At 33.6% G+C, this 20,003-nt stretch overlaps 1 protein-coding gene across 3 annotated transcripts in view; it reads left to right on the top strand.

Annotated features, from left to right (window-relative positions):
• The window catches only part of LOC145285963 (AP-3 complex subunit beta-2-like), a 119,693-nt gene that overhangs the window by 5,982 nt on the left and 93,708 nt on the right, over positions 1–20,003 (top strand). For all 3 annotated transcript variants that reach the window (XM_080134491.1, XM_080134490.1, XM_080134489.1), the window contains exons 2-5: positions 7,421–7,496; positions 12,507–12,581; positions 16,373–16,468; positions 17,667–17,827. In XM_080134491.1, coding sequence (XP_079990617.1) covers positions 7,421–7,496; positions 12,507–12,581; positions 16,373–16,468; positions 17,667–17,827 — 408 coding nt within the window. The remainder of the gene's footprint in view (positions 1–7,420; positions 7,497–12,506; positions 12,582–16,372; positions 16,469–17,666; positions 17,828–20,003) is intronic.

Here is a 20,003-nt window from a genome sequence, read left to right as displayed (position 1 = left end):
TACACTTGTAATGCTAAGTTTATTCAAGGCATCAAAAAATTAAAATATCGAAAAAAAAGTTATATTGTACGTATCCGTTTTGGACTGAAGTTCTCAGAAAAAATTCACGTTGATTGAGTATTTTTTTTTATTTTATTTTTTTTTTTTACAGTGGAAAAACAAGTTTTTATGACAGCACGCTGGAGGCAACCATGTTTGGATTTTTAGAACACGCCATAGGGAGATAACTCAGTCTAAAGCGCCGACACCCCCTCCCCATCTTAAGTACTAGCTTTTTTTTTTTTTTTAAATCGAAACAGCTACCTTTTGATCGGTATGATAACAAATTGTTTTGTTGTTGTAAAAAAAAAAAAAAAAAAAAAAAAAAAACTACTTGATGAAATTAAGTGAAATTTTTTTCGGAGAACTTCAGTCCATAATATTCAGTCAATATTTTCATTTTTTAATGTCTTGATTAAACTGTACAAGTACCAAAAAGATAATTAAAAGAATCGTTTTTTTTGTTTGTTTTTTTTCATCGGAAAATACACATTTTTCTAATACCGATAGTTTCAAAACTTCTGATTTTTCCGATTCCTAATTTCAATTTATCGTCCCAGCACTCATGAAATGTTTTTTTTTTTTTTTTTTTTTTTTTTTTTTGTCCATTTCAAGAACCCTAGTTTCATTTTGTGTGTTTATAAATCGCTATTAGTTTTTATTGAACCAATATTGTCTGTGACGGGATCTGATCTGTAGTAGTATGAACATTATTATTTTAATTAAAATTTATTTAATGGTAAAAGTGCATTTTAGGCGCTACTTGACACTCTTCGACAGAAAAGAGGATCAAAATCTTGACAAATGATCTATGCTTACTATATTTACCTTGACAAATGACCTATGCTTACTATATTTACTTCAGATAGTAAATTAAAATGGTGCAGTTTGTCACATCCCAAAATCTTTTCCTATCCTATCTCCATGAATTTATTTGGTGCATCTATGGAAGCAGTACCCTCCTTTGTATTTTATTTTTTTTTTTAATTTTCGTCGTTTTTTTTTTTTTTTTTTTTTCATTTTTTTCAACAGAATATTATCAGATGGACACTACTCTACCAAATTATCAAAGAAATTTTTTTTTAAATCAATATCTAAATATTTGTATGGGGTGCTCAGTTTCTAATGTAACGTTCTAGTAAATCGATCACCCATTTTAGAACCACTGTTTTTAAGCCAAATTTCGCAAATTTAGCCTTTTTTAAAAGGAGTTTGGCTTTCAAAAATTCGTTTTGAGCTTTTTTTAAAAGTTGACTTCAAATTTGACTCATGGATACAGCTTTACAATATGCTCAATCCAAAAGATTAATTGCACAGAACAAGTTGTTTATGTGGACATGCCATGTCCATTCAGAAATATTAAAAAAGCAAAAATTAATAAATTTTGCTGGAGATGCTGTAAGCTTTTTACCTTTAAAAAGTCTATTTTTAGGTGTATTCGAGTTTGTCACACAAAAACAAACATGGCAACCAGTAAAAACAATACGGAATAAAGACCCAAATACCCCTAAAAATCAACTTTTTATAAACAAGTCTTTAGTTGGTACGGTAGCGTACATTCATTGTCCTTAGATTGTAAATGTCTGGTGACACCACTTGAAGAATGCGTATTTAAAAAAGATTTAAAAAATTGTCCGAGAATAAACCGTCCTTGAAGATGACCATAAATATGTAAATAAAATAATAGGAGAAAGCGAAATTCAAAAAGTCCAAACTGCTAAAATAAAAAAAAAAAGGTGAAATTTGCGAAATTTGGCCTAAAAACGTTAAGTTGTTCTAAAATGGGTGATCGGTTTACTAGAATGTTACATTAGAAACTGAGCACCCCTTACAAATATTTAAATATTGATTTAAAAAAAAAAAGATTTCTCATAATCTGGTAGACTGGTGTCCATTCAATAATAATCCACTGGAAAAAAAAAAAAAAAAGAAAAAAAAAAATACAGAGGGGGTTACCACTTCCATATGTACGCCATTTATTTACATATAGGTTTCGTGACGAGAACTTGTTTCTTGTTATGTTAATGATTATAACTGACTATTATTCCTTCTTATATTGTGTTATTGTCGCACATTGGATCTAATAATGTGAACTACAAAATAAAGTAATAAGTTTTTATGGTTTTATTTAAATCTTTTAATTTACGCACCTAAAATGCAATTTTACCTATTTAAATTTATGATCAACAATTTATAATATCATATTTTACTTAAGTAGCATTAAAAAAAAAAACACTTCAAGAGCAACACGTTTATTTATTTAAAACTTCATTTTTATCAAAAGGTTAGTTTAAAGCAGAGGGTCGATGCTTATTCATTTTTTATCTATTAAAAACTACTTATTGAAGTAGTAATTGAATGTTATTCGTAAAGAAAAAATACTAAGGCTCATACTTAGAATGTTAGTTTTAATATTAACATAAAAAGCAACAATTATGATTCGTGTCATTTTTTTTAATTAAAAAAAATATTTTAACCTTTGCTCCCTGTTATCAAAAAAAAAAAAAAAATGATTTTTGCGATTACACGTCAACACTCTGGATCCTGTAAAAAGACCTTGAAAATTAAAAAATATCTATAAACTGAACATAAAATGACTACATATCGTAAGACAGAACAAATAACTATTTTATTTTGGTATTTCTAAAATGGCCATCATATTTGAAAGACAAAAAAGTGATTACTCGTTTCGTTCTATGCTGGGTGATTATCATGCATTAAATTTATATAAGAAAATGATTCTCCCTCTCTTAGGTCTAAAATATTTTATTTATTAAAAGAAAAAAAATCCAAGTTTTTCCAGTATATTCATGTTTAAATCGAATAAAAAAAAAATAGAATCTCATGTTCATTTTGTTTGCCGACAACATTTGTAGTCTTGTTTCCCATATAGTAGGAAATTCAAAAACAAGACTCTGATTCTTATTGGTATGACGTCTGAAATGGCTCTACTATTTTGCTTGCTTTTTAAATTCTAGCTTGTTAGGTTATAAATCTGATAGTCAACCAAGTCTCAGACAATTGTAAAGGAACGAGTATATTTATGTATATTTATCTCAGAGTGACGCATTACCACTGCTGAGAGTTTGTAATTTAGTATTTCTGTGTGTTCTCCTAGTTATTTCTTTTGTGTAATCTTCCTGTCTGTACTCTGCTTTTTAATGTTTGTCCCTTACAAATTGTAAATAAACTAAATGTTATGTTAAGCTGTTTCTATTTTTTTCTGACATCCGGTATCTATTTGCTTTCTCACAAAAACAAAATGTGACACAAGGTCGTTTTTAATGTGGGAGAAAACCAGCTCCTCCTAAAGAAGAACATCATATTTATTAATAAAAAAAAAAAAAAAAAAGCCGCATAAACATAATTGCCATGTGCATGGAGAATACTTATTCGCCCACACATATGCAGCTAAACTGATGAGGTTAATAGTAAATATTCAAATTTTAACATATTCATCTGCTTCTAAAACAAGTATAAAAGAGATTAGGTTTAGCATTAACTTCAGAGGAATAAAAACAAATGATGTGAAACATTATTTCAGAACAGCTTATAGCTTTAAGTAATTTTACCTGATTTTTTTTTTTTTTTCCACTAACAATTTAGTTTGCAATTGAACCTGTACATGATGCTCAAGACAGATAAAAACATAAATTTTCTTCTCTGACAGGCAGATTTATTTTTACTTCACTGGCAAGAAAGAGCAGGTGGCCATTTAGTCAGTCCCCCTTATGGCCACCTGAAAAAAATGTATGCTCTACGGAATTTATAATGCAATCAATTTGTACTGAGTATGAGTTTAAATTACATTTGGTGATGAGACCCCAGTTGAAAAGTGTGAAGTCACTCCTTAATTTTGACATTATTTTCAGGTCCACTTTGGTCTAGAATGATAACTTTTCAATGTCAGACTCTCATCTATGGATTAAAAAGAGCCAGTACTGAATATGACATCTGTTTGTATATGCATAAATTTACATCATGAATAAATATTTGAAGATATTAAGAACTTGGAGCAGAACCATTTTTTATTAAAATTATTAGATAAAAGGTTTTGATATGCTGTAAAAAAAATTTTTTAAAAACACGATTAGTGATGAAGGTTTGTAGAATTAATGAATTAATATCATAAATGTTTATTAACATTGTATTATTTGGATTTTTCAGACTACTGTTCTCATCTTAAGTGCCATTTTCACAATGTTTCAGTCTATGTAACCTTCCACCTTCTTCAGGTGTATCTTATTGAACTCTGGAATTTGGATGGAATTTTGAACGGAACTTTTTATTTACTTCAGCATGCTCTCTTTCCATCAGCGATGACTGGATAGAGGTCCTAAGTAATTTTACAATTTTATTTTTCGGTCACCCACACTTAAACATTCAACCTTTAGGAGAATATCATTTTTACAATTGATTTTTCCAAGTACTCCAACCACAGTGCCACGGGTCCTTGTGGAAACGTAATATTGTTTGATCAGTTCATTCATAAGAAAACCACAAGATGGCGACCTTGAGTCACATGTTTGAATCCAAAATCAAGCCATTTGCAGAGTTGCAAAGGAATATCGTATTTATTTACTCACTAGAAGTTTTCACATGTGTCATTATCAGTGATTGCTCACTGGCAATAACAAATGACATTCCTTGAAGACTGAGTGACAAGTCTCCCCAGATTTCCAATACTCTTTAGATACTTGTTGTAAGTCTTTTTGCATTCTTGCAACAGCCTTTTACCATTGATTTCTCACTGACAATGGCTATTGACTTTCTATGGAATTTTAGTGGCAATAAACTTCTCCAAGATTCCACTATACTTTGTACCATTCAGTGGAGATCTGGATGGTACTCTCACTTCTTTATCTTTCCATCCTCGTTGACCCTTCACAACTATTTTATTTCATACCAGCAGCGGTTGATGCTATCACTTTATTATTTTTTTCATTAATTGTGTCTGTCATAGGAAAGAATTGTCATGAGAATTTATTTAAGGGGAGATAGAAAATTATAAAGATGTAAGAAAGAAGTGAAAAAAATATGACCAGACATTCATCTCTAGTTCTAGTCTCAAGTGTTTCTTCCTAACTCAACTCAACGTTATAATTTAAGAGGAGTAGAAAGTGAATCTTGGGTTTACTTTTGGATCAGCATTAAATAACCCCCCCCCCAAAAAAAAAAGGTTGATATGCCATAAAACCCAACCTAACCTAACTTACTTTTGGCAGCCTCGGAACTCTCACTTTTGTTCTTTAGTTCTCATATTGCGTAAACAATGTTTCTGACAAAGAAGGAAGAATTGCCATTTTCTCCGTCAGAATCTATTCCATCAAACACTTATCATTGGCAAGCAAGTTTTTGACCTTAAAGTAGTTTTTTAAGCTCCTTACATCAAGTGGCTTCATGCCTTATCTTGAACAGTTTCCATTAAAAAAAAAAGTCCTCAGTTTTACCTTGTTGTGATACTTCCATATGACACATCTATTATCCAACAGACACAGGGATAGAAGAATTAAAAATAACTGCCGGCTTCCAACCCGGATGCCTTTTTGGAATTTTCCGCCACATTCTCTCTGTCGAGGCATCTGTTTGTTCATGATCACCACAAGAACTACAACTGCTCGTAAAAGATAGGAAGTTTTTAGTGATGTTTAACTTATCTAGATATACCATGTTCTGTCTATGCCCAAGTACATTAGCAGGGTAACCTCATGAAGTGTGTGATTGTTCACCATACACAAATGGGCATTCATTATGGAGAGGCTAACTACATTCTGTAGCTGCACAAGAGTACTTTCAGATGCATTATATACTGTGATGTACATGGGGACCAGTAAAATGTGCCACAGAAGGACATCTTGGAAAGGTATTACTCCTCTGCGTAAACCCTCATAACTAACCAAATTTTCAACCTTCATAGCACTTTCAAGGAGCGTGTGGCTCATCAGCAGGTGACTTCATTGATTTTGTAGCTGCCTTCAATTCCATTTACAGGTTCCGTTTGGTGCATCATGCAGGCAGATGTTCTTGCAAAGCTTCATCTTATTCAATGCTATTCTAGGTAGACAAGTGTTTGAGTACATGTATGTGGTGCAAGTTGGGAACCTTTGAGATGAAGATTAACATTCGTCAGGGATGCGCACTCTCCTCAACTCTCTTCAATTTTACTATTACTACATCCTTAATCACCTATCCAGGACGATTAGAAAGTGGCAGTTGGATCAGAAGTGTCAGATTTTGCTTATATCTATGACATTAGATTGCTGGAGTCGATCTAAGATGAGGTACAGATTGTGCTAAAAAGACTGAACTTTGTGTGGGTATACGCATCAACACATCAAAAACTAAGGTTCTCTCTTCTTCGGTCTCTTCAGAAGATATGGTGTCATTTGTATACCGTTATTCCATCTGGGTGCAACATTGACTGTTGAATTGAGATTACTATATCCGTTTTATACTCTTCCAGTAGTCATTTCGAAGACATAGAGAGATTTCAATAAAGATAAAGAGGCCCATTTACCAATTTGTTGCCAAGTGTATCATTCTTTCACAGTGACTACTTCCACCATACCTTGCATAGCTGGCAGGCTGACTGTGTCCCAACTGCTATTTTCCACAAGCATCTCAATCTTAAGTCACTGCTATATGTTCTATTGCAGCAACATTTTTGATGGTATGCATATATGGTCCATTACCTGGAGGAAAAGCTAATTTACGATGTAATCCTTCCTACCTCACTTTCTCTAGCTGGCGTAAGTGTGTTGGTGTCCAGCTGAGGATCTGGACAACAACCGTCAAGAAGGACTTGACTGAATTTTTAGGTTCACAAGTGGTTGGCCTTTGACGGCACCATGAGTGACTAACCATTTTGTGCGACCTTGTTCAGGACTGCCATGCGTGGGTTGCTTTGATTTAAGATGTAGTACATGCCAAGGAAAAAGCCGACTAAACCTTTTGTGAATCCCATTGCAACAACAATATTATTATGCAAGATTTCTTGATCAGGGTATGTCTTTTTAACATGGAAAAAAACAAATTCTCATCAAAACCACTTAATAATGACAGATGAAACTAATTATATCCTTTCACTAGATTTTCATAGTATACTGAAAACTGAGACATTCGTGTTGCCAATATACATCAAGCAGTAAGTGTAATGTTTGAAATGCACATCAATCTTTATTACTAACTATAAATATCTCTGAAAGATACAGATGCTGCTGAAATATAGTTAATTATTGTTCTAGTCCTAAAAATAGGACCATGGGAATTATTGGGTTAATGCCTACACACGGTGTGGCTTTTATGCTTGTATATCTGGAAATTAATAGTTATGAAGTTTTCATTGTTTTCATTTGTTTTTATTATCTTTCATATTTTGTAGACATGAAGACCTCAAAACTATGTTGGATGGGAACAAAGATAACTTGAAGCTGGAGGCGATGAAACGAATAATTGGGGTAAGTAATTGATTGCATTTTGGGGGAGAGGAGGTCAAACAGTGGGTAATGCAATACTACTAGTAGAATCGGCAAGCTACGTTCAATTTCTGTGTTCTCATGGGTTATGCTGTTACTCTTGCCACAACCTTTGCTTTATTAATATTAGTTTCACTATTATTACTACAGTTGTCACAATATCAGTCTTGTGGCTTCCGTGGGGATGTGACACAAGAATTGTGACTTCTACAGATCACACCACACAGTGGGCTAAAGGGTAGAAATAGGCCAAAATCCAAAGTTTTCAAGCAGCCTTTGGATCAGTTTATTTTTAGAGAGTATAAAATTTGATCAAATGCTATAAAAATGAGATCTTTACCTTAAGTATTTCTCAAGTTATGGCATTTTTAATTTGGCAGACGTGACAAAAAATTTTGGATTTTAATTTTTTATCTTAAAATTTTTTGTTAGATCACCATATTTTGAAAATTGGAACAATAAAGTCCCAAATGTGTTACAAGGTCACTTTAAACTTACATATGGACCACTAGACAATCATAGTTGGTGTCCATATCACTTTCATACTGCAGTTTTTGAGTATTTTTTTGAAAAAAGTACTGTTTTTGAATAAATTCACACCAAAAATGTACAAAATCTAGTCATTTTTTCAGGATTTCATCTTCCAAGAAAAAAAGGCCAAAAACCGGGGTCTGGCACATACTAAACCATATATGATCCAGAAAGCACTTTTAAAGCACTATATGATCAGTTTAAAATACTTTTGTGCCAGTTCCCTGTTTAGAAAATATATTGAGATTAAAAACATGAGTATTTTCAAATTTTAGTGATTTGTTCACCAATTTCATTTTTCGAGAATATTCATACATATCGACAAAGCTCAGTGTTATGCTTGATCACCTGTTTTTATTTCTTTATTTTTTTCTTTTTTTTTTTTTTTTTCTTTTGCAAATGGTAAACTAGCAGTTAGGCACCCTCTAGAACCTTTTTCCTTTCAAAATCAGCTATAAATGACTTCAGAAATACTAAAAAGTTATGACTCTTGCTGGATTTTGGGTAAAAAAAAAGTTTAAGAAATCAAGTTACAGCTGCAAAAAATTATGGATAAACATCTAATCCCTGATGATTGCGTTTGCAATACACTGGTTAACTGTATATAAATTTAACAAGTCCCCTAACTTAAACATTGGCCTAAAACACAAATACAATAAATCTCTATGCAGAGTATTGCCCTCTATTCACATAACTAGAGAAACATGTTTGAACATTTGAAATACATCCAGACATAAAGATAGGATGATAAAAAACAAACATTCATGTACAGTGTTATTACAAATAAAAAAACTGAACAAGGTCTTATAAATCCATGTTTTTATTCAAGTAGAGACTGAAAAAGTGCTTCTTCTAGAGCAAGAGGTCCTTCTTTGATATGGCGCTCTGGACAATAGCGTGTTGAATGTCTTCTCACTTGACACTCTTTGCAGTAGGCCTTTCCTTTTGCTCTCTCGAAATTAACAATTGGATCAGATTCTAGCGATAATATGTTGAGGGTATCCTCAAGGTTACTCTGCTGACTGATTTTCCTTGAGAGTTTGGTTCAAATACCACGGAGAATCTTGATTCGTCTAGGGATCCCAAACCAAAGCCCTCGTTCAACATCATCAGCTCCCAGGAATGTGCGAAAACTTTATGAAGTGATGGTGTGATGCTAATCCAAGGACTAAGTAAATTGCTATTAATCTCTTTTGGAAACTCACTCAAGAGAAAAATATTCAGATCAATACAAAACTGCTTGTATGCCTCAATCTTGATCCTTTCTTTGAGCTCATGATCCGCAAAATTACTTACAATTTCATGCCAAACTCCAACATCCGATGTTGGTAGTGATCAGGCAAAGTTGATATACTGGAATGAGTAGTGCTACAATGCAACAATCTTCTATTATCTGTATTACCAGTAGTTGTGTTGCCACTCTGCCCAGTTGAATCAGCAAAGTCTCATCAAATTCCTCCCAAATTTAGAAGAAGCAACTGTTGCAGTTCCTCTTTCGACCTTTTGAGGAACAGATTGCTGTTTGCCTTAGCCTCAGTTAGTTGTAATGTTAGTGCGAATTTCGTAGTCATTCCTCTGCTTATGAATTGTGCCATCATTGGACTTGAATTCATTGAAAATATTGTGAAGATTTTCAACACTTCTCGTAATTTCAATCCCTGACTGAATGAGCAGTTGGTCAAAGAGATCAGTTTTTGTGAACTCGCACAGGTCGCAGTATGCACCACCAAGCCCCAGGTATAAATTGGATGCCTTGCAATCCATCATGTAGGATGCACATGTCGCCTTGACTTTGATCTGTTTTTACTTCACATTCAAAATCCATCATCCTTTGCTGTTCCAATATCCTCATTGAATATCTCTTGAGACTGCAAGGAAATGAAGTTTCCTTACCAGTCTGAATCATCAAAGCACGTTGTGTCTTGGGTGTATTTGGCATACTTTGTGTCCAAACTGCAACTCCATTGTCGCGCTTGAGCTCCAACGGACAAAACATTGAAAGAATCAGGTTGTTAGTCTGTTTATTCTTCTTCTGTTTGAAAATTGCATGACCTCCACTACCGTCAAACCCAAACTTGTACTTCATGTTGAGTGTATCAATGCCGTTAAGATCTACTTCTGTCAAATTTTCCAAGATGCGATTTGCAGTGAGGCTCAAAGCAGGTAGAAGTTTGAAGTGCACACCAACATGAGGTTGTGGGAGGTTGGTTATAGCAGGAGTGATTTCATACTAGACTTGACGCAGATGTTTCCATGCTGGGAGAATGTTGAAACCTCCAGACTTCAAAACACGTTTGAGGTTAGTGTATGTCTCTCTACCGAGGCGACAATCTGTGTAAACTGCAAGAGTTGTTTCTAGAGTTTTTTACTGCTTGTATCATTGTCCCACAAATCCTTACCCAAATTCTTAATGTCCTTTTTATCAGTACATCTAGTCAACAGCAACCCCAAAACTCTAGATTCAGTGACATCTTCCTCTTTTGTTAATGCTTGCACTTGCTTCCACAGATCATCAGTTCGAGTTTTCAGCTGTTTCCTGCTTCCAAGCTCATCTAATGACTTCCTCTTACTGCTCTTCCCCTGATCCTCATATGATGGAATTGACAATAGTCTCCTCTTTCGCGAAACCAGCAAGTTCTTTCCAATCTACCTTAATGTGTTTATCGTGGAATTGACGTTTCTTCCTTGTATGATAGTTCTTTAAACATGGTTTCAGTAAATCTCGTTGAGCAGCAGTCAACTCAACATTGTATGATAACTGGAAGAGTTCAACAAGTCTCTTTAGATCAGTCTTGGCTTTAGATTTTTGGTCTTCCTCAATCAATATCTTGAATACATCCAATTCAGTAACAGACACGGCCATCTTTCATAATTTCTACACTGAAATGAAAAATGACACAATATGTTACGCAAGTGAACTTAATGAAATACACACACTTTATCTGGATTATAAATTTGCTTTCTCTCGAGTGCCACCAAACTTTCTATTTATATGTCAATGTAAATATCCTAATTGAGAGCTTATCCAGATAAATGTGCAGTGGAATTTCCATAGAGATGGCATATCACCATGGAATTACATCTTTAAGCATCTTATGGAACTCCATAGATAATGACAATCTTAGCCCGAAAAGCTAGAAATGCTGAGAGTGCATAAGCGATAATCAAATCGCCCCCTCCCCCAGGCCGGCCCACTCTCCTAATTCTGTGACTCCAATTGGTAATGCTGAAACAAAAGCATTATGATAAAAAAAACTTTCCAACCACATGCAGGTTTTTTACCTCAAAAATACACTAAACACAAAACAAGCAAGCACACCGCTTGCAAATCCCAAACAAATTTAGAATGTTTATCAATGTGGCGGGAAAAAAGTTCTAGTAAATTACTGAGTAAAGAACACCCAATCGGATTGCAAAATGGCTGCACAATGGGGTGTGCTGGCTGGTCATCAAGTGGTGCTGCTATCATAAAATTATGTAATTATGTGTACATTCTTCAGAAAAAAAAATGAAAATTATCGGCATGTCAATCTTAGGCGTGGGGTCATTAAAATAGCTATTTTTTTTTATTTCTGTTGTTCTATGCTTGAAATAGACCTCAAAAATGGATTCCTTGTCAAATTTTACTATAATAATAACTGTTCCTAGTCAATTTATATTTGTATTTAATGAATCGAAAGCGAATTTCCCCAAAATCGGTTGTTTAGCCCACTGTGCACCAGTATATCCCAAACTCTGCTGGTCTGATTTTAATATGGAATGACCACCCCAGAGGGCTGCTAAAGTCCGAAAATATTGCCTGGAAGTAGCATCAAGTTTCTTGACTGTTATTTGTACAATGTATGCACTATAATTGCACACTGTTTCTTTTTTTTATTTCAAGGTTTTTGCAATGTAGAATCCATTAATACAAATCTAGTGCACTAACCATTGGTCTCTTTCTTTTGAACTGGTTGCAGAAAAAGAGTCTATAGCCTGATAGGTCCAATACTGTCCAGTTCCGACCCTTGTCCCATCATCGTGATGCTGCATCCCTGTGCTTGTTTTATGTGCTCTGCACTTCTACTTTTGACTAACATGATTAGCAGCAAAACCCCACCCCTTCACTGTAGAGGTTCCCAGATGCTGAAAAACTTTTTACTTTAAAAAGTTTCTTTCTTTGAACTGCCTGAATTCCTGCTCTGCTCTCCTGATTATACCAATATGCAGAAATGTAAATGTAATGTGAACAAACATTTTGTTGCACAACTCCCAACATAGGATGCCCCTATAAGTCTGAATCATTATGCCTCTGTGGCTTTGTTTGGGGTGAATAAAGGTAAAAGAAGCAACAACAAAAAAGGTCACATATTTAACCAACAAGCCCCCCCCCCAACCTTTTCTTAATTTGGATTACTAATGAAAATAATCTTTTTATTTGAATTTTTATGATGTTGCCTTTTTTTTTTAATTTTTATTTAGATGGTTGCCAAGGGAAAAGATGCATCTGACCTGTTTCCAGCAGTTGTCAAAAATGTTGTTTCTAAAAATTTAGAGGTAAGTTATCTCTACTCTAAATTCTTTATTTTCACTCATAAATTTATTTTTCAAAACAGGCTATTTCGTCATCTTATACAGTTTAACATCCATTTTACATGGTGGTATGTGTTGGACAGCTTGAGAAATTGATTTCCAAACTAACCTATCTAACTAACTAGCCCAAGTCTTTATTTATCCCTATTTCATTCAAATTCATTTTTATCACTACTTATGTTTTCTGTGCTCTTCCCCTGTGAATTAAACTTGCTACCTTAACTGTTCTGCATCTACTAATCAAAGAACTCTCATCCACTCTTTCAATGTGGCCATACTACCAAAGTCTCCTGTATCTCTCTATATTGTCCAGATTTAATTTTCCTAAGATCATCAGAACTAGGCTTCTCTTTAACTTTTATTACACACCCATTGTATCATTCTCATATCATATCTCTTCATGTAATGCATATTCTCCTTCAACTCTCACTAGCCATGTGTATTGACCAAATCAGTTTGGGAAGGTGGTTCTTCTAAAAGAAAGAAAACTTTGATTTCAAATTTCCACTCCCTTATGGCCATACTTATTCATAAAAACAACTTTGAGAATGAACCCTGATTTAAAAAAAAAAAAAAAAAAAAAAAAAAAAAAACACAGTCTAAAGCAGTTCAATGCTGTATGCAACAACGTTCCAGTTCGGGCTTATCAGTGTAGGAGAGGAGAGAGAAAAGTGAAATCTATTGCAAATATTTTTATACCCAGTTGATGAGAAAAAAGTGAAAGGAGAAAAATGGAATTATGGTTGGCATTGAAAAAAAATATATTTTGGAGAAAATGGATGCATAGGCTGAGAATTTTTTTTAACCATTGTCTATCTTAATGTTTTCTTGAATTATATTTTTAGTTAAAGTTGGTTTAATGTGATAAAAAATATTCATTGTTTAATAATGCAGTAAAATTGAAAAATGATGGAAGATTCAGTGAGTTGTTCAGTAGGTTTTATTGTATATGGTTTAAGTGAAATTGAATGTGTGGAAGAAAAGGGTATTTTGATGATTGTTTTTGTAAATGGCTTTTTTGTGCTTTTTTTCTTATCTAAGTTTGATTGCATTTCATACTTTTCTTTTTTTAATTTTTATGAATGCTAACATTAGTTGTGGGTTCAGTGTTTGCACCCTTTTCTCTCATATGACTATTTCCTTTACTGGGTTTGTAAATAGAAGGAAGAAGAGATATTTCACAGCGTGGGTAGCCAAATTCAAATACTGTAATTTTATTCATGTTTTTTTCAGTCTGCCACTTTAGATTTTAAGCATGCTTACTATCAATCTGAAAAGAAATGCCTTGAAAGAAATGGTAACATTTGTTATTGTTGTTAACATTGTTAATTATTGTTGTTAACTATTGTCCTCTGGAAAACCAAAACGGTGAAGCATGGTTGTTTGGAAATCAGTTATCAACAAGTGTCCCCATCTATTTCAATATCTCAAAGAAAAAGTGAGAGAATGCGAAAATTACTTTACCCTCTTCCGGCTCTAGTGTCTCTACCCATACTCGGTCATGGGAAGAGCAGATAACTAGTCCTCCTGAATTGTATTTTTAATATCGCCTATACTGATTAAATGAAGTTTGAAATTTCATACAGATTCTCAAGTTTGACAAGACGTACCTGAGGAAGGTCTGAAGTTACATTTGCTGAAACGTGAAAAGAAGATTCAAGATGAGAATCATATTTATTTATTTATTTGGAGACTGTTATCCTACCCAATGCCGACCAGAGGTTTAGTTGGCCAAAACGTAGTGAGACAACGGCAACTATGGAAGGCAGTAATTATTGGGGATATAGTTACATGATTCAGCATTCCTATCACGTCATGAATAATCACCTGAAGAAGGCCAGAGGTTGAGTTGGTCGAAAACATGGTGAAACAACTATGAAAATGAGAATAAATTTATAAATAAATAAATACACAAATTACTCATCTCAAAGGATTCTAATAATAATAATAATATGAGAACAATACAAGTAATACAAATAAAGAAAAGTTTATAAATAAATAAATACACAAATTACTCATCTCAAAGGATTCTAATAATAATATATGAGAACAATACAAGTAATACAAATAAAGAAAATTATTCATCATCTGAAACATTTTTTAAATAATTGTATAGAAATGCAAAGGTTAGAAATGAGACTTTTCTATCTAAAAATCACAAAATAGCCAAAGAAGACCCTATGTATGTTAAAATTCAGAATAGTCTGTTTCTAAAATTACATCAAACTCGGAATTACATTAGAAGCTGTCCAGAAAGATGGATTATTTATTTTTTGTGAGTATACAATATATTTATATTAACAATAATTGTAAAAACCTTTTCTCTGAAATACATTTTATTCAGTTGATATGTCATTTTAGTAAAATTTATAGCTTCAAATGTACAAAAGCCAAGAGAAAGACAGGTATTAACTTGGATAAAACATTGGCATATAAAGTAAAATAAAAGGGAGCTAAAGGAAAAAAAGAAATTCATATAGAGGTCATTTTTTTTTACGCATGAAGTTTTTTTTCCTGTAAACATGTATAGGTGTCCAAAAAGTCACTGAAGGGTTTTGAGCTCAAATAGATTCTTTATTTTTAAGGATATCTTTCTGTAATTTTAACACAATCTAAGACATTGGAAAATTTAAAAAAAAAAAACAAAAAAACAATGCAAAATTCAAATAATCTTTATTTATGAAAAATAATGTCTTTTAAATGTTGCCCATTTTCAGCCTTGCATATTTGTGCTCTTTCCAAAACATTCATGACGGATTGCAGAATCTCTGGATGTGATTTAACTCCTTTATTAGCTGGCGGACCTCAAAACATTAAACTCCCCAAACCCTGCAAGAATTGAAGAAAAACATCAGGAATGAAATAAGAATTAAATCGCAATCCAGAGATTTTGCAATCTGTCATGAATAATGTTTTGGAAAGAGCACAAGCTGAAAATGGGCAACATCTAAGACATTATTTTCATAAATAAAGATTGTTTGAATTTCGCATTTTTTAAAAAAATTTCCCAATGTCTTAGATTGTGTTAAAATTACAGAAAGGTATCATTAAAAATAATCTATTTAAGCTCAAAACCCTTCAGTAACTTTTTTGGGCACCCTGTAGAATACGTGAAGGGTTGCCAATTGCCTCTTTATCTTTTGCCGCACCCTTGTTAATCTAAGATGAAGTTTTCAAGAAACAATACATTTTTGTATAGTTCACATGTTTATTAGTTTTCCAAATTCAAAACTGGTACTATCAGATTGAGCAGAATGAGCTTCTTTACCTAAAATGCACCACTTATGTTTTTTTTTTCCTTACCTTTTGCAAAACTCAACCATGTTTTGCATAGTCAAAAACAAGTTTCCCCTACAAAACAACCAAACCAAACACCATGAATAAATATTTTAAGATATAAAAACTTGAAGCACAAAAACTTTTACTAAAATGATTGAATTGGCATTAAATAACCTAAAAAGGGTTGATATGCCATAAATCAATGCAACCCACTTCGATCACAAGTCATGATTAACAGATCCTTATGGATTCAAAAGAATCCTGGCAGTCAGTGGCAGAGGAACAAAAGACAAACTGATAGTCTCCATTATTCAATACATTCTTGAACTTTGACAACCTTTCACATGACAATGGCTAATTCTTCTATATCTGAATTTGTGTATATTATTTTTATCGGAGAAGGCCATTATTTTTTTATATCAGAAAATAATTGCTTTATTCTTGCATTATTTAAGGTTTTCTTTCTTCTTTTCTAGGTAAAAAAGCTTGTGTATGTCTATCTGACGCGGTATGCAGAAGAGCAACAGGATCTTGCTTTGCTTTCAATAAGTACATTCCAAAGGGCCCTGAAGGTAAGTTCTTACCTGCTTTCCTCTTGCTTTTGTTTTTCATGTTATCAGAATTATGGAGTCTCTAACCTCAAAAATCACCTTGGTATTCTTATATTTAAATAGATCCAACTTTGACTGAAAAAACATCTTTCAGGATTAATATTTTTATAATATAAGCTATCTACTTGGTTTTGAATGTGAGCCTCTTCAGAGATTTTTCAAGTTATGTGGTCGAGTGACAGAATACACAGAAAAAAATGGAAACTCTGCAAGGCACCTGTACATGATTTTCTTTACAGTGAAAATGAGTTTCCATAGCATGCAATCCACTTTTTCAATAGGGTATGTAAAATAGTACAGTGAATGAGATTATTGGTCCATATCAGACTCAAATTTTTAGTCAAAGTTTGTTACCTCTGAACTGATAACACTATTGGGACCATCATTAGAGAAAGAGATAGTTTTTTTTTTTTTTCTTTTTTTTTTTTTTTTTAAAGATAAATTGCCTTTACCATGACAGGAAGCCCCATCCACCCAATGTGTATGTGTGTGTGTGTGTGTGTGTGTGTGTGTGTGTGTGTGTGTGTGTGTATATATATATGATCATGCATAGATCATCATATAATGATTAGATCACTGTGAATGACGTTAAAAACATTTAAAAATAAAATATTTAAATTCAATGATATTTCTTATGGTTAATGGTAGCCGATTGGATATGGTCTCTGCTAATCGAGCCAGAGATGGCTTATGTTGCCGGGTTCAAATCTGTCGACTGGTGTTAATCGTGACACCCTGCACTGAAGATTCCCAAAAGGATGAAACACTAGTGTCTGTAGGAATTTAATTATTATAGTAAATAATTATATATATATATATATATATATATATATATATATATATATATATATATATATTAAAAAACATTATATATTGTTGCATTAAAAATTCCAGTTAGAAGTGCATGGATAAAATCAATACAATATGCCTTCTATGAAAATTTAAAAAATTGCCGAAAAATAAACGACACTCCTTGCCGTTGTTGTAGTAAAAATTAGGAAATTCCTTATGCAAATTTCGTTTTATTTGTTTGCAAAAAAAAATTAATTTTTGTTTTCTTCATTAAGACTTAAACATTGTGTTGCTCAGGTGATAGCTACATCCAAGCAGTCTGTTGAGGCTACAATATAAAATGACTTCCACTTTATAATTTCTACAGGACCCTAACCAACTAATTCGAGCCAGTGCCCTACGTGTGTTGTCCAGTATCCGTGTCCCTGTCATTGTTCCCATCATGATGTTGGCCATCAAAGAGGCAGTCATGGACATGTCACCTTACGTGCGCAAGACTGCAGCCCATGCCATTCCAAAACTCTACAGGTAAGACGATAGACATTTGTGCATTATGGTGTGTGTGTATATATATATATATATATATATATAATCAGAAGTACCCATCATTGACCACGTTTAAAAAGAGCCTTCAAAAACTGTTATTGTGGTAATGGGACAGGGGTTGGAACTAGGTTGACTCTAATTTATATAACAATGTAAATAACTTTTAAATTCTTTTAAATTAATATTTACTTTCTGCATACTTTTTGTATTTTCTATTCCTTTCACCTTATAGATGTACAGTCAGACAAACATACACACGAGCTTTATTAAATCGCTCTATGGTTGTACAAACAGACAGACCCTGGTATTGCTCGGATCATCTTTTGGAGGGAGGGGAAGAGGCATTGTTAGATATACACCACCCTGTCTCAAATGGACATGAGGGGACATTAGTTCTCAGTTATAAATGGACCCTTGGAGCCCCTACCCCCGCCCACGTTGGTAAGGGTGAGCAGTGTAACCTGTCAAAATCTCCCCTCACTCCATGGTGGGTTATCTTGCCATATTTGATAGCTCTATATGAAACGGTGTGAGCGTGCAGAGGGTTCCCCCTTATAAGTGACTTCCCCACCTGGGACTCTACTTTTACCTTTTAATAGAATGTTTGCTGTAAGGTGATAGTTATATTTCTACAGAAAAGATGAATAATGCAAGTTTTGCTAGTGAGGCAAAGAAAGAAAATATAGAATGAGTTCCAAGTACAAAACTGTACATTATTCGGTTATCCTCTTTAGCATAGGCTTCATCCACTGTTCCCTGATCGATACTTTGGCAATCAGATCTAGAATGCATCAACTTATTAACCATTTTTATCCTTCTCTCTTTTGCTCACATTATTTAAGAATCAATGAACAACTTTACTTATCTGTCTTGGATGCTTTATAGTCTCCTTGCTGTGTCATCACCATAGTCACCAGAAACAAAACAGTGGAAAATAAAAGGAGCAGATGGTTACAGCTAGACTTTTTTTTTTTTTTCTACTCTTTAACAATACATAAACAACTAGACTTTTTTTTTTTTTTTTTTTTTTACACCCTAAACCAGGTATATTGTCACTGGGATGTAAGGAGCTACTATTAGGAACCATTCCTACAGAGGCATTTTAAGTAGGGAGTTGAGCAGTAAGATGTTTGTTCACATTACATTTAAATTTCTGTATGTTAGTACAGTCAGGGAAACAGGGAGACAATTTCAAAGTCTAGCAGTTAGAAGGAAGAAACTATTACACTAGAAAGTGTTTTAGCATCTGGAAACGTTTACAGTGAAGGGGTGAAATTTTGCTACTTAGGTTAGTCGAGAGGGCACAAGTGCTATGATTTTGTTGAGGCACATTCTATTAAAGTACTTGGTAAAACAAGCATATGTCATTGTGGTAATGGGACAGGGGTTGGAACTAGGTTGACAATGCGGTACCTATTGTACAGGGTTGACAAAAGTCATCCCTGTCTAATAGGGAGAGACTAGTGGTAGATGTATCTGCCCAGATGTAGCAAAAATACTCCATGCATGGGTAGAGATATAGGATATGATCAGGTGTGAGTATGTTTTCTAGCACGGTAGAGGGAACCCACTTTCTTTACAGCAGCTTTGGCAATGTCTTCTATGTAGTTCCAATTAATATCGCCTGTGAATGTTAAGCGAAGCAATTTGAATCATGAACTCTATGTATGTCTTTTAGTCTTTCTGTGTTATCACTATAGTTACTAACACATATGGAGTAGCCTATGCTTTCTACAATCGACTAGTAGGCTTGAGCTGAACAGTGGCTCTTACTGGCCTATTGAGTGGCTCATAGGCTGTGTAACATTGTTTCCTTCTGAAGACAAATTCTGCTCTATAAACGTTTCACTGAAAGTCATGGTAGGATTTGGGTCCCTTTCCTAAAAAAATCTTGGAGAAAATAGTTTGAAATGTGCCTACCAGAGAGGAAGTCGACTTAATCTGAGCAGAGTGAATGCCACTACAGGTACAGTAAGAATTGCGCATGTACTGGATGTCTCAAATCTCAGATAAAATTTTTTTTTTTCATCATTCATTTTGATGTCGCTAATGTGGGTTGCTTTTTTTATTTTGTATAATTATATTTTTATGTTTGCATGTACTTTAATCATAGAAGTGTGACCATCTGCCTGTGTGTTTACTCACTGCACTGCCATAA

Source organism: Euprymna scolopes, chromosome 10 (assembly GCF_053919585.1).
Source record: "Euprymna scolopes isolate OS-2025 chromosome 10, ASM5391958v1, whole genome shotgun sequence".
NCBI classification, from domain to species: Eukaryota; Metazoa; Mollusca; class Cephalopoda; order Sepiida; family Sepiolidae; genus Euprymna; species Euprymna scolopes.
Note: the sequence above shows the minus strand (reverse complement) of the source record. Positions and strands in the feature narration are given on the sequence as shown.